Genomic DNA, 23384 nt, shown 5'->3' on the forward strand with positions numbered 1-23384 from the left:
ACCCCGCCTCGTATGGAACCTTGAGGCCGGTTTGAAAGTAACCGTCGCCATGCGGCTTTAACCGCTGCGCGGACCAGCCCGGCTCCCTCGGGGCGGGCCCCACGCTGTCTCGGGCCGGGCGGAGCGGCAAAGCGGCGGCGCCTCAGGTAAGCGGCGCCCTGACACCGCTGGGGGGAGGCATTCAGGGCCCAGCCAAGGGCCACCCCCCGACGGGATGGTGCTTTAAAGGTCGCCCTCCGATAGCCGCAGCCCCGCGCGGCTCTTCAGCGTCCAGGCGCCGGGGAGAGGAGGGGCAGCCGCCGCCCAGTTGTATTCGCCGGGGGTGGCTCTTAAAGGGGCCGCGCGGGGTTTCCTCAAATTCTGGGAACGCCTTGTCTCTGACCTCTCTCTCCTGCCTTGTTTGACCTGGGGCAGGTTGAGGGTGTTGTGCTGTGTGCAGGGTGACAGTAACGTGACAGAGGGGATCGTAGAGTTGTAGAAAGCGAGGGTTGGGAGGGACCTCCAGAGGTCCTACTCCATCATCCCAGCCAGGGCTGCGTTTACCTGGGTCTGCAAAACCTCTGAGGATGGAGAGCCCACAGCCACCCTGTGTAACCTCTTCACCACCCTCCTAGTGAGAGTTTTTTCTTAAAGTACTTTGCTGCAATTTGAAGTTGAGATGCTGGATTTGTATTTAGGGGGTAGGGATGGCCCTGTCTGAGGCAGGGGTTTGGACTAGATGAGCTCTGGTGGTCCTTCCTAGCTCCTCTTCCCTGTGACTCCATGATAGCACATGCTTTGCCTGCCTGTCTTCGCTGCCTGCTCTTTTGCCCACCCTCCTTCTGTGAATGGAAGAGGCCTGCTTGCTCTTTTTATTCAGGATTTTGATTCATAGAAAATGAGAACTGGAAGGGACCACAGAAGGTCAGATAGTCCACACCCCCTGCTCAAAGGAGGACCATCCCCAAGTAAATCATCCCAACCAGGGCTTTGTTGCTTCGGACCTTAGAAACCTCCAAGGAGGGAGATTCAGTGTTTTGGTGCTGTGGAAACAGCAAAAGGACTGTACAGTAATGAATAAGTTAAGGTTTTGAACAGGGATGCTGCTCAATTCACACAAGTTGTTGATGGTCCCTTTAGTCTGTGGAAGAGTTCCTTGAGTCTGAAAAGGTGGAGAACCACTGGGCAACTTGGGCTGCTTAATTAATGGTGTAAGACTTGATAAAAGATGCTCTCCAGGCATATGCTCTAATTTTGTTAGGTTTAGCAAGAGAATGCAAGCCTAACCAGTACTTGAGAGATCTTCATGGGTGGTACCACCATTGTTTACTTTTAAGGCTACAGTCATTTTTTTTTTTAAGTCAAATTTCTTAAGCAAGGTCTGGGAGCAGTTAATGATCGAGTTGAGCAATGTCCTGTGAAATATGCATTAGGTCCAGCAGTGGTTGTTGCCCAGGCCCACAGCAACTTGTGGAACTCCTCCAAAGAACAGAGTTCATTTTCATTGTGACTCTTTAGCTAGCATATAGTAAATGACTTAGTATTTTAACATGCATGAATTTTGGCATGTGTGATTCAGATAGGAAGCCAAGTCACCATGTTTTGTGTGTGACGTATGAAAGACTTAAAAATAAACCACAGAAGCAGAACTGTCATAGTTGTTGCTGTACAAGGCATGGTCCAAAGATTGCTCGACAGTCACAGTGAAATTATATTTTTTTCTAATTTGGTGGGCAGATTTATCCTCACATAGTGCCTACAGAGGAAAATACAAAAAACCAAGTTTGATACCATGTGGTGATTAAGCTCCTAGTAAGTATTTGGTGGTACCATCCCACTGCATCTCAGAGTGGTAGAATTCAGTCTCTAGTTACTGTTGCCAAGTGCGAAACAATAGGGAGACTTGGGGGTGGGGGAGGAAGTCTATAGACAAGAAATCTGTTACTTTAAAGAATTGCCTGCTTATGATTGGTAACCATCATGTTTAGTAGTTTATAAGGAAAGGTTTTCCTCGCTGTGATAAAAATGTGTAGAAATTAGAGGTGCACCAATACATCAGTCCGATATTGGATCGGCACCAATATAAAGAGAATTTGCTGTATTGGAAATGGGCTCAATATGGCTGATAATGTGGTCATGAAATGTTCGTGTGTGCATGCAGCTGCAGTGCAGCACACAGGCAGCAAGGAACACAGCCTGGCAACTTGGAGAGCTGTGTGCACCTGGTAAGTCCATTGTGGGGGGGAGGGAGGAATCAATGCCCCCAACAGTGAGAGAGGGAGTGGGACAGGGCCTGGGGCAGGTGGGTGCTGGATGGAGCTGTGACTCATCCGGGGGGTGGGCTGCCCCCCGGATCTGCATGTGGTGGGGCGGGTGGGCTGCAGCTGGGGCTGCTCTGGGCTCTTCTTGGCCGGGGCTGGGCTCGGGGCAGGTGGCAGTGGTGCTGGAAGGGGGCTACAGGGTGGGGGGTTGCAGCCACCCCAAATTTCGCCATAGTGCCACCCTCCCACCTCCACCCAGTGCTGCCACTGCCTTCCTGGCACAGCCCCAGCTCAACCCCCGCCTCCACTAGTGCTCTGGGAAGAGCCAGGGCTGTGCTGAGCAGGTGGTACCACTGTGAGGAGGGGTTGGAGGGGGGCTATGGCAAAATTTGGGGTGGCTGCAGCCCTCCCATAACCCCTTCCCTGCGCTGCCATTGCCTGCCCCGAACCCATCCTCTGCGGAGAAGAGCCTGGCTCCAACCTGCAGTTGCAGCCCACACCATCCCTCCCCGTGCAGATCCAGGTGACACGCCCCCTGTCCCATGCCCTTCTGGGGTGCACACAGTGGCAGGAGCACCCCCCTGTGTCTCCCAGACCAACCGCGGCTCTGTCCCGCACCCTGCCCCGGCTGCCCAGCGTCAGCCCCTGCCCCACTTCCTGCCTCACCGTGGGGGGTGTTGATCTGCCCCTTGACACCCCTTCTCTCCCCCCTCCCCTTCCACCACAACAAACTTACCAGCTGGGTGCAGCTGTATCAGAAATTGGATTTAAAAAATCCAAAAAGGCTTTAAAAGGCCGAAAGGCTTTAAAAATCGGCTATCGGTATCGGCCCCCAAATCTCTATCGGTGCACCCTTAGTAGAAATATTTGAAACAAGATATTAGCTGCTTATTACGTTATATCCAGTAATTTCTTTATAACTATTTTATACTAGATAAAAACATGAAATGTTGTAAAAGAATAGCTGTGTCTAATTACTGGCAGGATAGGTACTGAACAAGGTTCTAACTCTGATTAGGCACATATAGTACAATTTAGGGATGATGAATAGAAGTAAGATGTGTTGAGTTGTGGTTACCACGAAGCAGTCAGTGAAAAAAATTTTACAAATAATTTGCTTTCTCTCTTTCTTTTGAAAGAGAGTGTTGGATCTGATTTTTGGTAACCTTTATTTCCACACTATGTTAACTCATCTCTTATGAAATGAACTACAGTTGCAAACTTAGTAATACTCAAATAACTTGCTCAGTTTTTCCAATATTGAGCATTGATACTTAATTTTTATTTACAGTAGATATTGTAATATAGAAATTGAATGTTATAGAACGTGATCTGTCAGTATAGTATTTTAATTTTTTTTCATTAATTAGAAAACATTACTTTGGTAACTGACAACACCATAATACTGATGTTTCTTTAGTCATGGAAATAAACTGTGAGCTTCCATTAAATCTTAGTTTATATGAATGTAATGTTAAAAACAAAAAAGAACATAAACGTCTTTTTAGCTGATATATTTGTTATAGCTTTCCTGGTATTTTTTGAGCTTTGGTGTCTCCCCATCATTTAATAGAGAGGTGTCCAGCTGATGGCCCTCAGTTGAACCGTGGACTCCTGCTGTTGTTACCTCCTTGGCTTCCTGAATTTTCTCCCTACAACTCTCAGTGTCTCTTCCCCTGCTCCTCCTCTGTCCCCCAGCTTCCACTTCCTGCTGCCACACCAGGGGTGGCACAGCCCACAGATAGTGCAGATTTAACAGATTCTAAATGTTGCCTTGGATCATGTCCCACTCAAGGCTTGTCTGTACTTCTTCCCTGCTAAGCCTGGGCTCTCTGCTTAGAAGATAAACCCTGCCCACTTGCTCCTTTGTTTGTAGAGCCAGGCCTTGTTATTAAGCAGTATAGACAGCACAGGAGTAACCCTGAATATGTGCCTTGGTACTACTTTAGGAAACAGAGATGTGCTGGCCTATCCCAAGCCACTTATGTTGCCTAATTTCTATGTTTAGGTACACCAGAGATTGCAAAGGCACAGTTTATTTCCTTAGGGACAGTCCAGGCTCAGCAGCAAGGTAGCTATAGACCAACACTTAAGATTCAAAACCTTGTTCAGAATTTGACAGATTTATTTCTCCTGTATTTCTAACAACTTTGGATAGTTTGAAATCTAGCGATGCTTGAAAATCTGTTCCTTATTTTTTCTCAAACCATAGGTGCTTCAAGTAGATTATACTTAATTGTGACTTGAATGGCATGAACGTGTTGAGAGCTCTAGGGATGTCTCACCCTCTGTTTTGTCTGCCGTGTACTACTTCAGCATTTTGAGTGATGGCGTCTGGTACTGCCTTACAAGATATCTGCACTTAACAAACAAGAAATGTATCAAAAGCTCCACATGCTCAACTGGTATTATTGAGGTATTATGAGCCTCATTCCTTTGTTTGGGCCCCATGCGCTTTACAAGTCTTTGTTTTTTGTTTTGTTTTAAGGCAGCAAATCAATTACTGTGAGTGTGGAACATTTTGGTCTCTGTTGGATATTGCATCAGACTGCTATTGTCATTGGATTTGTTATAGGTTATCTGAAGGCTTTCATCCAAAGACTGATGCATTACAAGGTACTAAAGTTGTGAACAGCTGGACACCAAATAATCTTATAGACACATTCAGGTGTTCTTCATGCTGCAAGGTAGCTGTGGGGGGCGGGGGGGCGCATTGACTCTGGGAGATCCCAGTGTTGGCTACAAATGTCCAACTTGGGATCCTTAGAATTCTAGTTTATTAGGCGGATTGAAACGCTGTAATCACAAACCTTGGGGCTGGTCCCCACACACACACACATGCACACACATACACGCACACAGTAGCAGGCTACAGAGTCAGGTATACCTATCCTACAAGCACTGGAGTCTGTCATTGAGGCTTCTTTCAGCGTGGTGTTATCTTCCAGAAGGGGGTCGCCGGCTGGTCCTTCTGGCTGGACAGGTCTGGTCGAGTTGGAGATCAAGAGGGCACCACTGAGGGTCACTTTTCACTGTCTTTTATCTGTCCCTGGCAGACTTTGGTGACTCCCCAGTTTTCAGGTTTGCCCAATCCAGGGTTCATTGACCCTCGTGGGACTTCCCCCCCCTCGGCGGCTACTGGACAGCATCTGTCAGCCCCAGGGGTCGTCCGCATATACGTGCAGGTTTGGGAGTCCGTTGATGAATTTAGAATAGGGCTCTGGGAGTGGTCGATCTGGAGACATTCAGCCCAAAAGTTGGTCTCTGGCGTTGATTAACTCATGCCAGAGCTTCTAGCCTTTGATCAGTGAGGTTTAGAGATTTCCCGGTTGTTACATTGTCTTCAATTGAGTTCTTCCCTTGGTTGATCTGCAGCTTCCCAGGTGTTAATTGCTGTGTGCTACCTTGTTACACATTCAATCACTGATTCACTTGCTCTTTCAGGGGCAGCCTGATACAGAGGACAGTTTGATTCCTGCCCTTGTTAACATTGTTACAATGTATAACTTACTAAAACACATTTAGTTGAAAGGTGAGGAGTATATAATATAAGCTACAAATGCCATGGCACACACATAGATAAAAATACCAAACTACAAGGGTAGACACAAAATGCGCGCGCACAAATTTTAAAACACAATTCCTTATCTTAAAGTGAAAGAAAGAGGAAGGAAGAAAGGTAGAAAAAGAGAAACATATCCAAAGAAGGGAGAGCAAATGCAGGCAAGAGGAAAAGGGGGCTTTCTGCTACACCAGGGTAAAAAAAAACCTGTGTGAAAAAAAGTGGGGCAGCACATGTATGGTTGGCTGGAGCCAACTCTGGCTGCTGGCCAGGTTCCCAGTGGCAGGATCGCTGCAGCTACAGCTCCCCGAGGCCCCCAGGACCTCAGCCTTCCCTACCCAACCTGGGGTAACCTGCCAGGCGCCCTGGAGAAACAAACGTCCACACTCATGTGGATGCGGCCCATTAGGGCAGATTTTAGCTGTTGAAACTAACTGGTATCTGGGAAGCTGGGTTTTGTCTTTTGGTAATGAGAAAACGTATTACTGGGTGATGTTTTCTTTATCCTGTTGAAAAAGAGTCCTAAATATTTTTGTATCAATATCTCTGGTAGCATAGGCTTTGCAAGATTCAGGCCTGGTAATTGTTCAGTTGTCCTCATAGCTTACTACTGTGTCATAAATAGGGTGACCATCCATCCTGGGCAAACCTGAACATTCCCAGCTTCTGTAGTCCTCCCGCCCAGCAGCAGCAATGTCTCCCCAGCCTCCTCCCTGGCACGCCATGCCTCTCTGTATCCCTACCAGACTCCATTCCGGGACTTCTGACTGACTGTTCGGGACCAGACTATGGACCCTAGGACTGTTCAGGTTTTCCTGGAATGGATTGTCACCCTATTCATAAAGTACATATCTTTTGTAGTTAGTCAGAATTTGTGTAATTATGCTGAAATTCTAGTTTAGGATTATCACTAAAATTTCACTTTAGGATGTAGACTCTATTCCAGTGCAAGAGACCACTTAAAATGAGTTTGAACCTCAGCAAGATAGGCACATTACCCAAGAAAGAGCTTCAGTTTCAAGTGGGGATCAGAGGAGCTGCTTTCTGCAGATGGATCCTAATGAATCCCAATCCCTTCAGTTGAATACTTGCTCTATCCACTTGAATTTGGCAGCTGTTTGGTCTGTTTTGAACTTGTCAGAAGTAGACCAGTATCTTTATAGTTTGAGTCACTTGCTACCTGATCATTTTGAAGACATTCTCTACCAATCAGAAATCCCCTGTGGATTCAAGGGTCCACAACTCAAGGCAGCCAGCAGGGCCAGAATTCCCAGGCCTTCTGCCTTGGAGTATAGAGCCTGGAGTTTGTAAAGACTTTGTATGGAGTTTGGCTCCTAGTGCTTCCAGGCTTTCTGTTGCAGATCTAGGATTTGAAGTTTGATGGCGCTTCAGAGCCTGCCCAAGAATATAAGCCTTGCTACACAGTAATTTTCAGCAGCTCCTGGAGCACTTAACCCTTGGATTGTCTGCACATTAACAACTTAAAGCAGTTTTAAGCACTTGTTGTGCAGCTCAAAATTACACCATTCTAGGGCAGGATTCTCTCTGATCCGCACTACCTGGCTCCTGTTGCATTAAGGTGTGGCCATTCCCCACAGATGTGCCACCCAAGCTGAAGTACTCCAGTGTCCCAGGATATCTCACACCCTCACCTGTAGGGGAGGGATAGAAGCCTGTCCTGGCTCACCAGCCCTCTAGTGCAGTGGTTCTCAACCTGGTTTGTACCAGGACCATCTGTAAACAACAATGGCCAGTCCTGTCCCAGTAAATAAGTAGAAAACAGCCTTCAGCCCCCCCGGCCCCTCACTCCTGACCTTCTGGCCTCAGGCTCCAGCCCCCCAGTGTGTGGGGGTGGGTGTGTGAGGAGGGTGAGGGCATGTGCCCCACCAGACTTGTGTGCCCACAGCAGGCATGGGGCTGCAGCCTGGCTGGACCGGCATGGGTAGCAGCTACCTCCATATCCCAGCAGGCAGGACCCACTGTGGAAAGTTGGAGTGGGTTTGCAAGACTTGTAGCTGCTGCCACTGCCAGAACTTTCATGCTGCCATGCTGGCAGCAGTGTGAGAAGTAATGGACAGGGGAGGGACTGTGCTGCCCTTGCCTCCTCTCACCACCAGCCGCTCATGCACTGGGACGTGGCTCTACCCTGCCACCATAGCTCTGTCACTTCTACCACTCCCCTTAGTCTGCCTGCACTGCATGCCACCCCACCTCCCCTCTGGGATAAAGCCGTGGCCAGAGGGGACTGGCGGCGGCAGCTGGGCCATGGTAGAGCTGCAGCCCAGCATATAAGCGTTTGGCAGTGGGAGGAGGTAAGGGCAGCCTGGCTCCCTTCCCCATCTGTTACTCCTCACACTGCTAGTGGCGCAGCTGATGCAGGGGTCCTGGTGATGGCAGCAACAAATCTCGCTGCCCCACTCTGCCCTCCTGTGCTGGGTCCTGTCTGCTGGCATGTGGAGGCAGCTCCTACCTATGCTAGTCTGATTAGGCTACAGCCCTGTGCCCCCTGTGGCCGTACAAATCGGGGGGGGGGGGGGATGTGACCCTCCCATACCTCCCCAACATGTCTCTCCCCTGCCCCTATGATGCATTGTCTGTGCTTCCCTGCTCCTCTCCCTTCCCCATAGACTTACCTGCAGGGAGCTACGGGAACTGCTTGATCTCCATGCTACCTGGTTGCCACATTCATGTGTGTACAAGCACACGTGCCCCCTGCCAGATCGCCCTCCTGCTCTCTCCAGCTCCTTGCAGCGTGCAGTTTCCTATGTTTTTGTTTAAAGTAGAATCCATTTTTAAAGTTTGTTCACAACCCTTTCATATATTCTTGCAGCCCACTTTTGGGTTGTGACCCATTGGTTGAAAAACACTGCTGTAGTGGCAACTCACAGCTCCAGGTGCTAGTCCTGCCCCTGCTCACCAGGCCTCTAGTAGCAAGTCACTGCTGTGCAGATGGGGGGCAGTTAAAGAAGGTTTCTAGACTAAGGCTAAAGTACAGACATGCAGGGACATTATGGGGAGGTTAGATTGGGTTCAAAATGGCCACCTGATCTCATTTAGTTTGCCCTGGTGTGGGCCTTAAACCTAGACCTGGTCTCAGTGATTGGAAATTAATCTAAACCCGTAACTGTACAGAAGTTCCATGCACATAGGCCAGTCTAAAAGTGGTGGAACTGTGTAAGATAGTCCTGGATCCATGTACAGTCAAACTTGATCAGTGTAGCTCAGACAGGAGCTTGGAACTTTTGTACAGTTACCTGTGCAGTCCTGGGACTGGGAAAGTCCAGCCACTGGCTCTAGCTCCAGGGTTGCACTATTACCTGTGCCCCCTCCTTTCCCTGGCACCAGGCTATATTTATCCTGTGTGTGTGACTGCTCCTAACTCCAAGCTAGCACTAACACTGATCAACTTTCATGTTGCTCACAATGTAAAGTGTAACAGTGCCATGTGGTTCTTGGGCAGCTCCAAGAAGGTTGACTTAGACCTTCAAATCTAGGGACCCCTTTGCAAAGCACTTTGTGAAACTCTCTAGAACCCCAGTGCCATTGAGCACCTGCAGGCTCAAGCTCTGGAAAGCTGCTGGTTTCCGAGGAAATTTAAATTTTTTTATTTAATTCTGATTTGAAAGCAAACTTAAATATCATTGGAAACCCTTCCTTTTGGCCAGGTATATTAGAAGCTACATTTTAAGCTCAAGCAAAGATTTGTCTTAGTCCATAAAATTAGGGGGGTTAAAATCATTTTACAGAACTGAGCTTCCGTTTCAACCTTGTGATAAATTTCCATCTTCATGAGAAAATAATTCTTTTAACATTTATCTTGTGCCAGTATATGCCTTCTGGGATGTATTCCCTGTGGACTCCATTGAAATGATAATAGAATCATAGAAAATTAGGGTTGGAAGGGACCTCATGAGATCATCTAGTCCAAACCCTCTGCTGAAAGCAGGATCAAATATATGATCCCAGCCAAGGCTTTGTATAGCCAGGTGTTAAAAACCTCCAAGGATGGAGATTCCACAACCTCTCTGGGTAACCTGTTACACTACTTCTACCCTCCTGATTAGACAGTTTTTCCTAATATCTAACCTAAACTTCCCTTGCTGCAGCTTGAGACCATTGTTCCTTGTTCTGTTATCTGCCACCACTGAAAAGAATCTAGCTCCATCCTTTTTGTAACCACCCTTCAGGTAGCTGAAGGCTGCTGTCAAATCCCCCCTCTGTAGACTCTTCTCCACACTAAATAATCCCAGTTCCCTCGGCCTCTCCTCAGAAGTCATGTGCCCCAGCCCTTGAACTATTTTCATCTCCACTGGACTCTCTCCAATTTGTCTACATCCTTTCTGTAGTGGGGAGTCCAAAACTGGACACGGTACTCCAGATGTGGCCTCACCAGTGCCAAACAGAGATGAATAATCACTTCCCTCGATCTGCTGGCAATGCTCCCACTAATGCAGCCCAGAATGCCGTTAACCTTCTTGGCAACAAGAGCAAACTGTTGACTCGTTCAGCTTATTGTCCACTGTGACCCCCAGGTCCTTGTTTGCAGAGCTGCTGCTTAGCCAGTCGGTTTGCAGTCTGTACCAGATCCTTGAGGTTCTATCTGGAAGAGTCAAAAGATCTTAAAATTATTTTCTGGTTTTTGTGCTCTGACTTGGGCTGACCTCATGGGTGACTGGTGCCTCTTGAGTCGGGGGGGCAGGTCCCCCGGTGGCCAATTGCACTGAACATGGATGATCTCACTCACCAAAAAGCGGCCGCACCGCTTCCAGAAGTCCCCGGCCGATACTTGCAGGCGGGGCACTGGTGGCCTGCCCCCCTGCCTGTTGGCTAAACAGGGAGCATGGCCTGATGGGGTGCACTGGCACTCAGGGGGTGCACATGCACCCCCTGTGTGTCGCCACTGGCTGACCTGAAACTAATTGGTATTGTCAGTGAACTTTTCCCAAAAACTAAGCACAGTGTTTTCCAGCTTTGGTATTACTTCCCAATATATGTAAAACAGCAGCCATTTATTTCTTGTTCCATACATTTACAAATCCCTTATAGTTTGACTAGGCCTTAAGGGAGCAAAACCCACTTCGACTTTTCAGTCTTTTAAAGGTAATGGTGTCCAAATTCTTTTGTAATCCCAGAAGAAGTTAGGGGTGAGCTATGCTCCTCGCCACCTATGTGCTGCGCTGTGGCTGCATTCATGCACGGGGCATTTATCGGCCATGTTATCAGCCACATTGGGCAAAAAAAGCCAAATTTTTGATACAGTTAATTTTCTTTATGTGGGTGCTGATCCAACATCGCACCAATGTATCAGTGCACCTCTAAAAACAATCAAAAGATGTTCTTTCATTAGTCCTTCAGTCATTATAGTTAAATGCACATCTCCTTATTCAAATGCAATGACCCTTGTTCCAGTTCAGATGAATCTTTCTTGACCACGAATGAAAAGAAATGTACATGTGTAGACTTACCAGTGCCTTATACAGTAGCACAAATGCTTTATTTTCTCCGCTACAAATACTGCTCTTCTTACTATCTAGGATCACATTGGCTTTTTACATGGATGTATCAAATTGGCAGTTCGCTCACTGCGTGATCAGCTGGTACATGAAGGGGTTTTTTTTGTTTTGGGTTTTTTTCAGTGATTAGCAACTCGGGAGCCCTTAGCAGTAGTTACTGCATGCCCTCACAATTTCTACTATTCAAATTTCATCCTGTTTCTATTACATCGGTCCTTAATCCTCTAGTTCTTTCTATATGATATTTTAGCCCTCTTTTTTTCATTGCTTACACCACTGCACTTTGTCACCTGCAGATTTCATCAGCATATTTGTTGTAGCTGATGAAATCTACTAGCTAGTAGCTACCCTTCAGTCTGATCAGTGGTGATGCGTAGAGAGTGCATGTGCACCTCCTGACAGCAGTGTTCCCGGCTGGGGCAGTCAGGTGAGAGTGCTGGTGCTGCCTCCCACCTCCCCAAGAGTGCCGGCTGGGGAGTGGGCGCGCCAGGAGAAGCGGTTCCCCTGCAGCTGCCGACCCGGAGGTGCCAGTGGCGCACTGCTGCCAGTTGCGGGTCAGCAGGATTGGCCATGGGGAGCATCCCCCTGGTCTGTGGGATTGGCCACGGGTGGGGGGGGCTCCACCCCCCCAATCGCTGACTGTCCACTGGGGGGGGGGTAAGTGCCCCCCCCCCCGACTCAGGAGGCGCCAGTCACCCACGAATCTACTGCTGCTTTGAACATGTTTTAAAATTCTTCTACTAAACTCCATCTTCTCCAGGTTCACAAATAATGGGCTGTCAAGTGAGGGGTGCACGCAGTATTTGTGTTTCACAAATTTTAATGCAGAATAGGCTTTTTTTTGAGAAAGCCTTGATGTAAGAGAGAGACTTCTGATTAGTAGAATAGGAAAAAGAGTTGTCTTGAGCTCTTCTTTCAGTAAAATGTGATTATATTGTTAAAAGTTTCATATGTGCACTGTCCAACAGGTACGCATGGTTACTGTTTTGCTAACATATAACATCTATCTATCTGTAAGGTTCTTCTTGAGAAAATTGTGCAAATGTTGCTTTTATAGCATTTGAAGGCTCTTTCATTGTGATGCATAACTTTTCCCAAGGTTTCACAAAAGGACTGGGGAGAATCAGTTTGTTTGTGCAAAGGATGTTAGCATGTTAGCAAAATGCTCTGTGAGAGAGAGAAAAAGGAGGAGTCTAAGTTTAATCTTCAAGAGGTTTTCAGTATGAATATTAAATGGAGCAGAAAATTAAAACTTGCTTGGACTACCCGTAGGTAGGCCTACTATATCTGCTTGCTTGTCAGTTTTACTCCTTTGCCTTGTTTTAAAAGATTTGAAAATGGAATGCGGTTTTGTCAGTTAGTATAATACGCAGTGACCCTGCCTACAATAAAACTTGAGTACATAGTTATGACGTAGGTGCTCTGAATCCTAAGTGCAGCTGAATGTTAGAGAGGTAGTCGTTTTTTTTACCTAGTTTCAATACATTTTTTAATGAGGAAACTTTTAAGTTAGTTTTACCTTCTGTGGAATTTCTATCGTTAAAGCAAATGCTATGCAGTACAATCTGTAATTTGTATGGTTATTCAAGATGAAGTTTCTTCAGTAGTCTGCAGCTTTTAGAAAAGAAACATTTAAGTAATACTCCACCTCTTTCTGCCAGTTTTGTCGTTTTTAAATGTTACCTGTGAAAAGTGATTTTATAATAGCTCTGACATCTAACTTAATTTTGTCCCAGCAGTTCTAATAAAAAAACATTTAGTACAGGAGTTTACAGTTAAACAGTAACAGCCGTTAATCGATGTGTAAAGTTTCTTTTGTTCCAGAGGCAGACAAGATTCTTCGGGTGAATCCGATATCTTTTATTAGACCAACTAAAATAGTTGGAGAACAATTTTAAAGCAAGTTTTCAGGTTCAAAAACCCTTCGTCAAGCTAAGGAAGTTTCAGCAGTTGATGTGTGCTTTTCCTGGATGGAATGAAAAGAGTAAACTTTTGACCAAAATACCTGAATACACAGTAAATATATTTTGATTGAAAATGTTTTTATTGATCTCTCCAAAACTGGAATGCTGTCACCCCTTCTCTTGTATCTCACCTCCTCAGTATCTTTAATTTATTCTCTTTAAAATTAAATGTTGCATTAATAAGTCCTGGGTTTTTTCGAGTGGAGTGGTTATAGTAGTTATGGCAAGGAAGAAATAGAGGGATCTACTATGCACTGTCTCATGTTAGAGCTAAGAGACATGTAGTGAAAGTGTCGGATCCCCTTTCTTGTGGCAATACATTAATTGCATGTTGTGTGAAAAAGAACTTCCTTTTGTTATAAACCAGCTAGTTAACAATTTCAGGTGGGATAGGGCTGCCATTGATTACTAAACACAGTATGAGTACAGTCTCCAAATTAGAATTTCCTGAGTCTCTGAATGCTGGATTTTTTAAAGGAGCTTGGGAGATGGGACAGACAAGTCTGTATAAGCCAGTGGTCACAACCAGTTGATCGCAGAGCCTCTTGCAGTTGATCTGAGGCTGGGGGGGCTGAGCATGTGCACGCATGCGTGCACGTGTGCCCCCCCCATCTCCCTCAGCCGAGCAGGTCAGTCTGTGGGGGAGGGAAGGAGTAGGAGCCAGACTGAGGCCCTCATAGTAAGGGACAGAGTACGGCACAGGCAGGAGCAAGGGCTAAGGTGAGTGGGACTCTGGCCGGGCCGGGTGGTGGGAGGATTGAACCCAGGTGGCTCGTACAAGGGTGTGGGGGGCTTCTGTTGCTGTGCGCAACTCGGCAGAGGCCAGAGGGAACATGCCCCCTCATCTGTGTGCAGGGTGGAGACAGCTGCTGCTGAGCACTGGGTTTTGTGCACCGAGCCCCACTGCAGCTGTCCTGGGAGCAGCGTGATGCCACTTACATCCTGCTGCTGGGCGGGCAGGTTACGAAACGTAGCCCAGTGGCGGGACACTCATAGTGTTGGCCCACTCCCAGGTCAGCTACAGCAGGGCTTGGAGAGCAAAGCTCAGCACACAGCAACAGCTGCCTACACCCCGTGCACAGATCGGGGAGCATGTGCTGTTCCCAAACGTCGGGCAGCAGCGTGGGTGGCTGCAGCAGGGGTAGGGAGGGGTGCGCACACAGTGGTGAGGGAGGGAGTGGGATTGGGGCAGGTGCCACACAGCCAGAGTGGAGCGTAGGACGGAGTCATAAGCAGCTCAGCCAGGGCACATGGCGGGGGTGGGGCATGTGCCCCCAGATCTGACCGTAGGGCAAAGCAGGCTACCACTGTGGGCTGGGGCCAGGGCAGCGTTGGGCTCTTCCCAGTGGGGGCATCGGGCTGGGCTGTTCTCAGGGTGGGCACTGGGGGCAGGGCTACCTGGGGTGTGGGGAGGCTGCAGGCACCCGAAAAATTTGCTGTAGCTCCGCCAGCCCCCTCTTCCAGTGCCACTGCTGCCCACCCCAAGTGCAGTGCTGTCCAGCCCCCACACCAGGAAGAGCCTGGCACAGCCCCGGCCTCAGCCTGCAGCGGCAGCCCACCCTCCCCGTATGTAGTTCCTGGGCGCACAGCCCCCATGCCCTCCCAGTGTGTGTGCAGGACCCACGAGGCCAGACAGATGGGATGGGGCCAGGATATTGGGACAGTGACAGTGCGGGGCTGGGGCCAGGGTCAGGGCAGAGGCATAATGCACTCCATGTACACCCCTGCCTGCAGAACCGGCACCTGTCTCAGGGTTGTGCAGGCAGCAGATCATAGCTTTCAGGCCCCGACCCTGCACTGTTACTGCCCTGTGATTCTCGCCTTGCCTGCCCGTCTCACTCCCAAACATTGCTTCCCATCCACCTGGGGTCCCATCCCAATAGATTTTGGTGATATATTGGTGATTGTATACTTAGACTTCAGGAAGACCTTCAATATGCTATCCCACACCATACTGGTAAACAAGTTAAGAGGCTGTGACTTGGATGACTACACGGTCTGGTGGGTGGCGAATTGGCTAGAGGGTCGCACCCAGAGAGTCGTAGTGGGTGGGTCGGTATCGACCTGGAAGGGTGTGGGCAGTGGGGTCCCGCAGGGCTCGGTCCTTGGACCGATACTCTTCAATATCTTCATCAGTGACTTGGACAAGGGAGTGAAGTGTACTCTGTCCAAGTTTGCGGATGACACAAAACTGTGGGGAGAAGTGGACACGCCGGAGGGCAGGGAACAACTACAAGCAGACCTGGACAGGTTGGACATGTGAGCGGAAAACAACAGAATGCAATTCAACAAGGAGAAATGCAAAGTGCTGCACCCAGGGAGGAAAAATGTCCAGCATACCTACTGCCTAGGGAATGACCTGCTTGGTGGAATGGAAGCGGAAAGGGATCTTGGAGTCCTGGTGGACTCCAAGATGAACATGAGTTGGCAGTGTGACGAAGCCGTCAGAAAAGCTAGTGGCACTTTATCGTGCATCAGCAGATGCATGACGAACAGATCCAAGGAGGTGATACTTCCCCTCTATCGGGCGCTGGTCAGATCGCAGTTGGAATACTGTGTGCAGTTCTGGGCGCCACACTTCAAGAGGGATGTGGATAACCTGGAGAGGGTCCAGAGAAGGGCCACTCATATGGTTAAGGGCTTGCAGGCCAAGCCCTATGAGGAGAGACCGGGGCACCTGGACCTCTTCAGCCTCCGCAAGAGAAGGTTGAGAGGTGACCTTGTGGCTGCCTATAAGTTCATCACGGGGGCACAGAAGGGAATTGGTGAGGTTTTATTCACCAAGGTGCCCCCGGGGGTTACAAGAAATAATGGCCACAAGCTAGCAGAGAGCAGATTTAGACTGGACATTAGGAAGAACTTCTTCACAGTTCGAGTGGCCAAGGTCTGGAATGGGCTCCCAAAGGAGGTGGTGCTCTCCCCTACCCTGGGGGTCTTCAAGAGGAGGTTAGATAAGCATCTAGCTGGAGTCATCTGAACCCAGCACTCCTGTCTATGCAGGGGGTCAGACTCGATGATCTATTGAGGTCCCTTCCGACCCTAGCATCTATGAATCTGTTGCATGTGGGGGTGGGGGTGCTGACCCAGGCTTCAGCAGCTCAGCAAAACTCCCAGTGTGGCCCATGGGCCCAAATAATTGCCCACCCCTGCCTTAGAATCTTTTATCTGCTATTAAGATGGAGGATGCTGAGTTAGATGGACGTGTGGTTTGGCCTAGCATAACACTTCTTTTGTTTTGTCTTTCTTTTGAGTGCAGATGGTATTATTGGTTGTGAACTTTTGAGGGGAAAATGGGTGACATCCTACTTCTGTGGAAGTTCTGAAGAGACAGAGTAGCAGTTTGTAACTAATAGGACTGCACTGAGTTTCTAATATGTGCTCCAGAGCACACCTGCTATATGGAGTATTTAATTTAGTCATTATGTTGAAAAAGCAAAAAAGAGGCAAAATACATGTATTCTTTTGTTTTCCAAGTGTCTTGTCTTTAAATGCATGTGGTGAAGAAAGGAAGCAGGGGAAGAGGAACCAATAGAAGTTCAGTGAAAGATTATTTCTGTCTTATGGGAGCCATTAGATTTAATTTGTCTGGGAATGCAAATGGAGGAAACTGAGATTTGTCATAAAAGAAGACCTGAATTTTATTAATCTTCCTGAACTTTAATGCATCTTTGGAAAATACCCTGCTGCCTTTGGCTTAACAGGGAATAAAATGGTGTCACAATCTGTAACCAATTTTAGGGGTGGGGAGAACTTATTTTGGTTTGAGAAAAGACTGCTCTTCAGGCCTTTTAAACCATTTTAATTACCTGCTGAGAAGCCCCATCCTTTTTAGCAGCTGGTAAAGTAACTTGCATTGTAAACAGGGTGCTTTCCCTATGCTATTCTTGGGGCTGTTAATCACTTTTCACTCAGCATAAGTATTCTTAATTAAACAGTATTTGGAGAGCAATTGGATACCTAGAAGTAGCATTTCTTTGGGAAATTCGAGGAGGAGAGGAGTTGTATGTTCTGCTGCCTGGTGGCTTTGTAGGTAAAGGATTGGAGTAATGTGCCCATTTTGCTTCTAATGGTTTCTGTAATTGGCAAGTGCGTAGGGGTCTAGGATAGGGCAGATTTTTATCTGATTTGTAACTAGCATTTTTCTCCCTCCATTCTGCAAAAATATGAGTAGGTGGTGCAATGTATTTTTTTTTTTTTTTTCAGCCCTTCTATGTATAGTAAACAGTGGATTACAATCCACTTCAAACCACCTGGTGCTATGAAGGAAGCTGTTTCAACAGTGTTGTTACCTATTCTTTCCATTTCTATTTTGGGATGGTCTTTCCTTAAATTAATACCTGCAGTGTTTGGATTTCTTGTTGCTCATAATTTTCTTTAGGAGCCACAGAATTATATGGAAGCTTATTTTTGAACTTCATTACTCTCCCCAGGGTTCTGGAAAGAAATACTGGAAGGTGACAAACAAGATGCTGTTTTTACTCTGCATCTTAGAAAAGCTGTGTGCATTGGCTATCCTCAGATTTAGGAAACAGGAGCTATCCTCACATTTAGGAAACAATAAATCTGAGACTGTGTTCAATCTATTACTCATCTTAAGTGGTACTTAGGTATAGAATGTGATCCCATACATTGAAGTATGAGTTCTTGAATAATTGTTAAAGCAAAAGGTGTTTGGGCATTTTTCCTGACTCTCCTTTTCTGTGACTTAGTCTTAAGGCTGTTATTGAAGGCTCACTACAAAAGCAGACTTGTTAAAGGGTATTTCAGGGTGGATAGGATCATTTAGATGTTTAATAAGCGGAATAGCATCTAGCCATAATGTCTTGACCTTATGGTTGTAGTATTTCTTAAGATGAAAGCTTAGATTTGTTAGCAACTGCGGTGACTTTATGAAATTTGTTTTTCCTCCCCCAGAATAACACTCGTAGCAGCAGACTTCTCAAGTACCGAGCATGCATCTATAGACTAAGAATAAATTTGACTATATTTCTTTGTTTTTCTTTTCTTTCTCCCTTCCAGATTAGGAAGTGGAATTTTGTCCAGTTTCTTCTTGCAAAAGAAATAAAACTAGAGAATAAAAATGGGTACTCCTGGATCAGGAAGGAAAAGAACTCCAGTAAAAGACAGATTTTCTGCAGAAGATGAAGCTTTAAGTCACATTGCCAGAGAGGTTTGTAAATCTATATTTTCTTATTATATGAAAATACAGGTGAAATGGTTTAATTTGGAATATAGCTGTAAAAAATGTTTACTGCATGTACAATAACTAGTCACAGAACTTACAGTTGATATAAAATGGGAGTGTGTGCATGCACATGTGTACATTGCCTTTGTTATGTTAAATCCAATGGCAAACTAAAATACATCAGGCAAAGTAACATATTGATCTATACGTGTATGTACATGCACATACACACATAAATGTGTGCCACGTATATGGAATATACACACATGCATATTACTGTTAATAGTTATATACATACATATTACTTTAGCTAATATATTTTAGCTTGCCATTGGATTTAATAAATTTGTTAGTATTGATTTCCTATGCAGGAAAAAATTAAGTAGTTGGTTACGTATTTTGCATGATGCTAATAAACCTTCGCTCAAGATAAATGAAAACTATAAATGACTGCTTTAATTTAAGAGTGTTTTGAAAAATTGTTTATCTTGGCCTGATTTAAAATACCATACCTTGGATTATGTGTATAGTTAGATATTGAATTTTAATTATGAGTAACTAGCCTGCGTTTTATAAATGTTGACAAGTATTTATTTATAAATTGAATGTGGGGGTTAAGAGTTGTTTTCAAACTGAATTTAAAAATATGTGTTGGGTTTAAAGATTTTTCTGAACAGAGTAATTGGCTTCCAACTATCTAGGAGATTGGGAGAATGGATTTTTCCAGAGGTGAAGAATTAAAGTCTGTACTTTTAACAGGGTATTAAGAGAGTATTTGGTCCTACTAGTCATTGGGTATGGTGGAGAGGATAGGAAGTTATTAACTGGGAGTAGAGCTGTGTATAAAAGATCTCTGAGCCATTTTGTAGTAAAAATCATGGTGTGCATAGTACGGAAGGGAATGTATTTGTATGGGGGTGGTAGGGCAGGGCAGTAAAATTCTGCACCGAGTTGCACCTTTGAGAGTTCTGTTAACTTGAGTGAGCTTTCAAAAGTAACCTGAAGTGAACATACAGGTTGTGTCAGCTTAATCATCTTTTACAGAATAAAGAAATGTAGTAGGGTTTCCCAAGTATTTTAAATACTGAATTACGAAAGTGGAGATGAAAAACACTTTGCCTATAAATCTTTAAACAAATGAACATAAAAAAAATACACTGGAGTAGCCGAAACATACGTTGTACTTGGAGTCTTAGGAGCAGACAGTCCCCTCTGGGAGTACTGGATGAGGGAATTGCACCAGTCTTTTCAGACCCAGCAAATAGTTCCACCATCTCTTTTCTGACAGCCTCTTCTGACAGCCTGGGCAGGGATGTGCATACATGAGAATGAAATTCCCTCATCTTAAGGGTCACAAGGGACATGTACCAGGCTTTGACCAACCTTTCTGGATCAGCACACAGATCCTATACATTTTTAACCTTCCTGCTTGTTTAACTTTGTAACCTACCTTAAAGAGTATGGAGGAATAAGTTAAGCATTCAGATTAGGGAATGCTAATATATTATGATTACTAATTGCATTGTCACATCCAGGTCCACAGGATTGCTTCATTCGTTATACAGGTTGAAAAAGGTTTAGGGTTCAGTATTCATGTGTATTTCCAGGGACGGATCTGAGGGGGTGGGTGTGTAGTGATGTGGTTGTATCCCCCTTTCACAGTGCCAGATGTTCCATTTCCCCATGCCTGGGTCCCTTGCAGTATTGAGGCATGGCTGGGGCCCTAGGCTGGATTGGGACACCAGGTGGGGACAGAGCAGGTAAGGAAGGGGGACCCATCTGTTACTGTCCTGTTCCCAGATTGCAGGAGAAGTCTGGGGACTGCATGAGGGCCTGGAAAGTGGGGATCACCACTGACACTGCTGTCCCTAGCCCTGCCCAGAACTTTGCACAGCTGCTCCCTGCATCTGAAGCCTCTGGGCCAGTGGGAAAATTCAGTGGAGAGGCAGGAGCAGGGACCTGTTCACTGCCACCAACCTGGCACCCAGTACACTTGATCTCTGCAGCCCTTGGCTGGAGTGGAGCAGGAGTGGACCTGAGGCTTCCTCTGTTTCCAGGTCAGCTGGGGGCAGCATTGGTGGCAGGCTTCCATGCTTCTGCTCCCTATCCACACTCCGGTGTCTCCTGTGATCTGGGAGCAAGTGCTAGAAGGGAGGGACCCACTCATTGTCCAGTTGTTGTCTGTGTCAAGTACAACCTGCTGCTTACCAAAGCACTCAGCTTGAGCGGAGGAGAAACAGCCTTGGGGCTCCCCAACTCCTAGGTCAACTGGGGACAGTGGGCAGGTCCACCGTTCTTGCACCTGGAGGCAACTCCTGCTGGAAAGGGTGAGAGGGGGAGTAGGAGAAGAGGAAAGGTGCTTGCATTGGAGAGGAAAAGGTGCCAAGAGCAGTGGGGGAAGGGGAAGTCTTACCTGGTTTGGGGACTCCAAAAAGTCCCTGGCGGTTGCTGCTGTGGCACAGTCTGCCCGCACAGGGTGGGAAAGGGGGTGGGAAGGCTGCAGCTTCCCCTGTGGCATGAGTGGCATCCCCCACACCCTGCCTTTTTCATAGATTTCATAGACATTAGGGCTGGAAGGGACCTCGGAAGATCATCGAGTCCAGCCCCCCGCCCAAAGGGCAGGACGTCAGCTGGGGTCATAGGATCCCAGCAAGATAAGCATCCAGTTTCATCTTGAAGGTGTTCAATGAAGGCGCTTGAACAACCTCCGGCGGCAGGCTGTTCCAGACCTTGGGGGCTCGGACAGTAAAGAAATTCTTCCTTATGTCCAGCCTGAAACGATCTTGTAGTAGTTTGTGACCATTCGTCCTCGTCATCCCTTGGGGCGCTCTGGTGAACAAACGTTCCCCCAGATACTGGTGATCACCCCTGATAAACTTGTAGGTGGCCATCAGATCACCCCTGAGCCTGCGCTTTTCCAGGCTAAAGAGCCCCAGGGCTCTCAGCCTGTCATCGTAGGGTCTGCTTCCCTGACCCCTGATCATGCGCGTGGCTCTTCTCTGGACTCTCTCAAGCTTCTCCACATCCTTTTTGAATTGTGGAGCCCAAAACTGGACGCAGTACTCCAGCTGCGGCCTCACTAAGGCCGAGTACAGGGGGAGAATGACGTCCCGGGATTTGCTTGAGAAGCATCTATGGATGCAAGCCAGCGTTTTGGTCACTTTACTAGCCGCAGCATCGCATTGCAGGCTCATGTTCATCTTGTGGTCAATGATGACCCCCAAGTCTCTTTCTTCCATAGTGCTAACCAACATAGCACTGCCGTGCCTATAAGGATGCTGCGGGTTTTTCTTCCCAAGGTGGAGAACCTTGCATTTATTGGCATTGAACACCATCATTTTTCATCCGCCCACTTGCTGAGCCTGTCCAGGTCAGCCTGGATCACCCGCCTGTCTTCTGGCGTGGATGCTTTGCCCCAAAGTTTGGTGTCATCGGCGAACTTGGCCAGTCCGCTTCTGACTCCAGTGTCCACATCGTTAATGAAGATGTTGAACAGTATGGGTCCAAGGACAGAGCCCTGGGGGACCCCACTGGTCACAGGACACCACGATGAGTGACTTCCATCAATTACTACCCTCTGGGTCCGACCCCGGAGCCAATTTTCCAGCCAGTGGATCGTGGGGGACCCAAGGCGACAATTGGCCAGTTTCTCCAAGAGACGATCATGGGACACCAGATCGAAGGCTTTTTTGAAGTCAAGATATATGACATCAATCTCATCTCCCTTGTCCAGGTGATAGGTCACCTGGTCGTAGAAGGAAATGAGATTGGTCAAGCAAGACCTACCCAGTCTTGAATTCCTAGATCTGCCCATGTACATCTCAATACTTTCACAGCCAGGAGCACAATCCTTTCATAATCCATCCTTCTGCAGCTGAATGGAAACTTGTGTGAAAAAGCGCAACATCCAGTCTTTATTTTCTTTGTTATTTGGAAATCCAGTTTGTCTACACTAGTCATAATCCTAACTAATAAGTGACACTCCATGTTTTACATATTACAAACACAGCATTCTGGATTAAGTTTTTTCTGCATCTAATTGAATATTATGTTAACTTAAATTATTTCTAGTAGCCTGGGCCCACACTTTGTTCTGGGAGTTTGGTAAGCAGTATATTTTTTTTTTGTATGGTGAAATGAGGAGGCCTGTTTAAAGAGAGATTGAAATACACACGATCTTGATAAAGTAGTGTATTTTAAAAATAAAATTTTAAAGAATATTTTTTTGTGTGCAAGTATTAACTGGAGACCTACTACTTGGCACTCAGTTATCTACAGTGAAAATTTGTCTATTATGGAAACAGCCTGTGCTTTAAATTACGTGAGCAGTAGGTCCTTCAGAAAGAGAAGCAGAAGCATATTATATAACATTCATCATACATTATCTAATCTACTTAAAGTATTTGAATATGGTTGCCTAACCTTTGTTCTTTTCTTCAGACAGCCTTAGGTGACTTCTTGTACTCTTTAGACTGAGAGAGAGGATTCATGGACTAGATGTCCCAGCACAAATAGAGGCAACTTCCTCATTTTAGTTCAAAATCTCTGTTAGAATACTGCAGCACTGAATTCTTACCATTTAGCATTAAAAATCAGTAATAAATCAAGGAATGTAAATCTTGTGTTAATATGATCAGACTGCTGATTCCAACAGTTATTTAAATATTCTCCCCAGTGTTATTTAAAAGAACAATGAATTGTTATGTATTATGGCCTTTAATTCTATTCTTTCCCCATTTTTTTTTAATTTTTTTTATTAAAGTTGTTTTGTGCAAATTACATTTAAGTCAGCTTCCCCATATTTCTGTCTGGGGTTTCTTTGTTTTGTGTGAGAGGCTACATAGATTACATGTTGAAGGATCCAAAATTAGATGCTTCTGAAGATTTTCTGAAAATTCAGACATCCAAAATGCAAGAAAA

At 46.4% G+C, this 23384-nt stretch overlaps 1 protein-coding gene across 10 annotated transcripts in view; it reads left to right on the top strand.

Moving 5' to 3' along the window:
• Positions 1-57: 57 nt before the first annotated feature.
• LRRFIP2 (LRR binding FLII interacting protein 2) overlaps positions 58-23384 on the top strand; it is a 90322-nt gene continuing 66995 nt past the window's right edge. For all 10 annotated transcript variants that reach the window (XM_059728701.1, XM_059728695.1, XM_059728694.1 and 7 more), the window contains exons 1-2: positions 58-146; positions 18299-18449. In XM_059728701.1, the coding sequence (XP_059584684.1) occupies positions 18360-18449 (90 nt within the window). In that variant the 5' untranslated portion in view covers positions 58-146; positions 18299-18359. The remainder of the gene's footprint in view (positions 147-18298; positions 18450-23384) is intronic.

The sequence above is a fragment of the Alligator mississippiensis genome, chromosome 5 (assembly GCF_030867095.1).
Source record: "Alligator mississippiensis isolate rAllMis1 chromosome 5, rAllMis1, whole genome shotgun sequence".
Classification (NCBI taxonomy): Eukaryota; Metazoa; Chordata; order Crocodylia; family Alligatoridae; genus Alligator; species Alligator mississippiensis.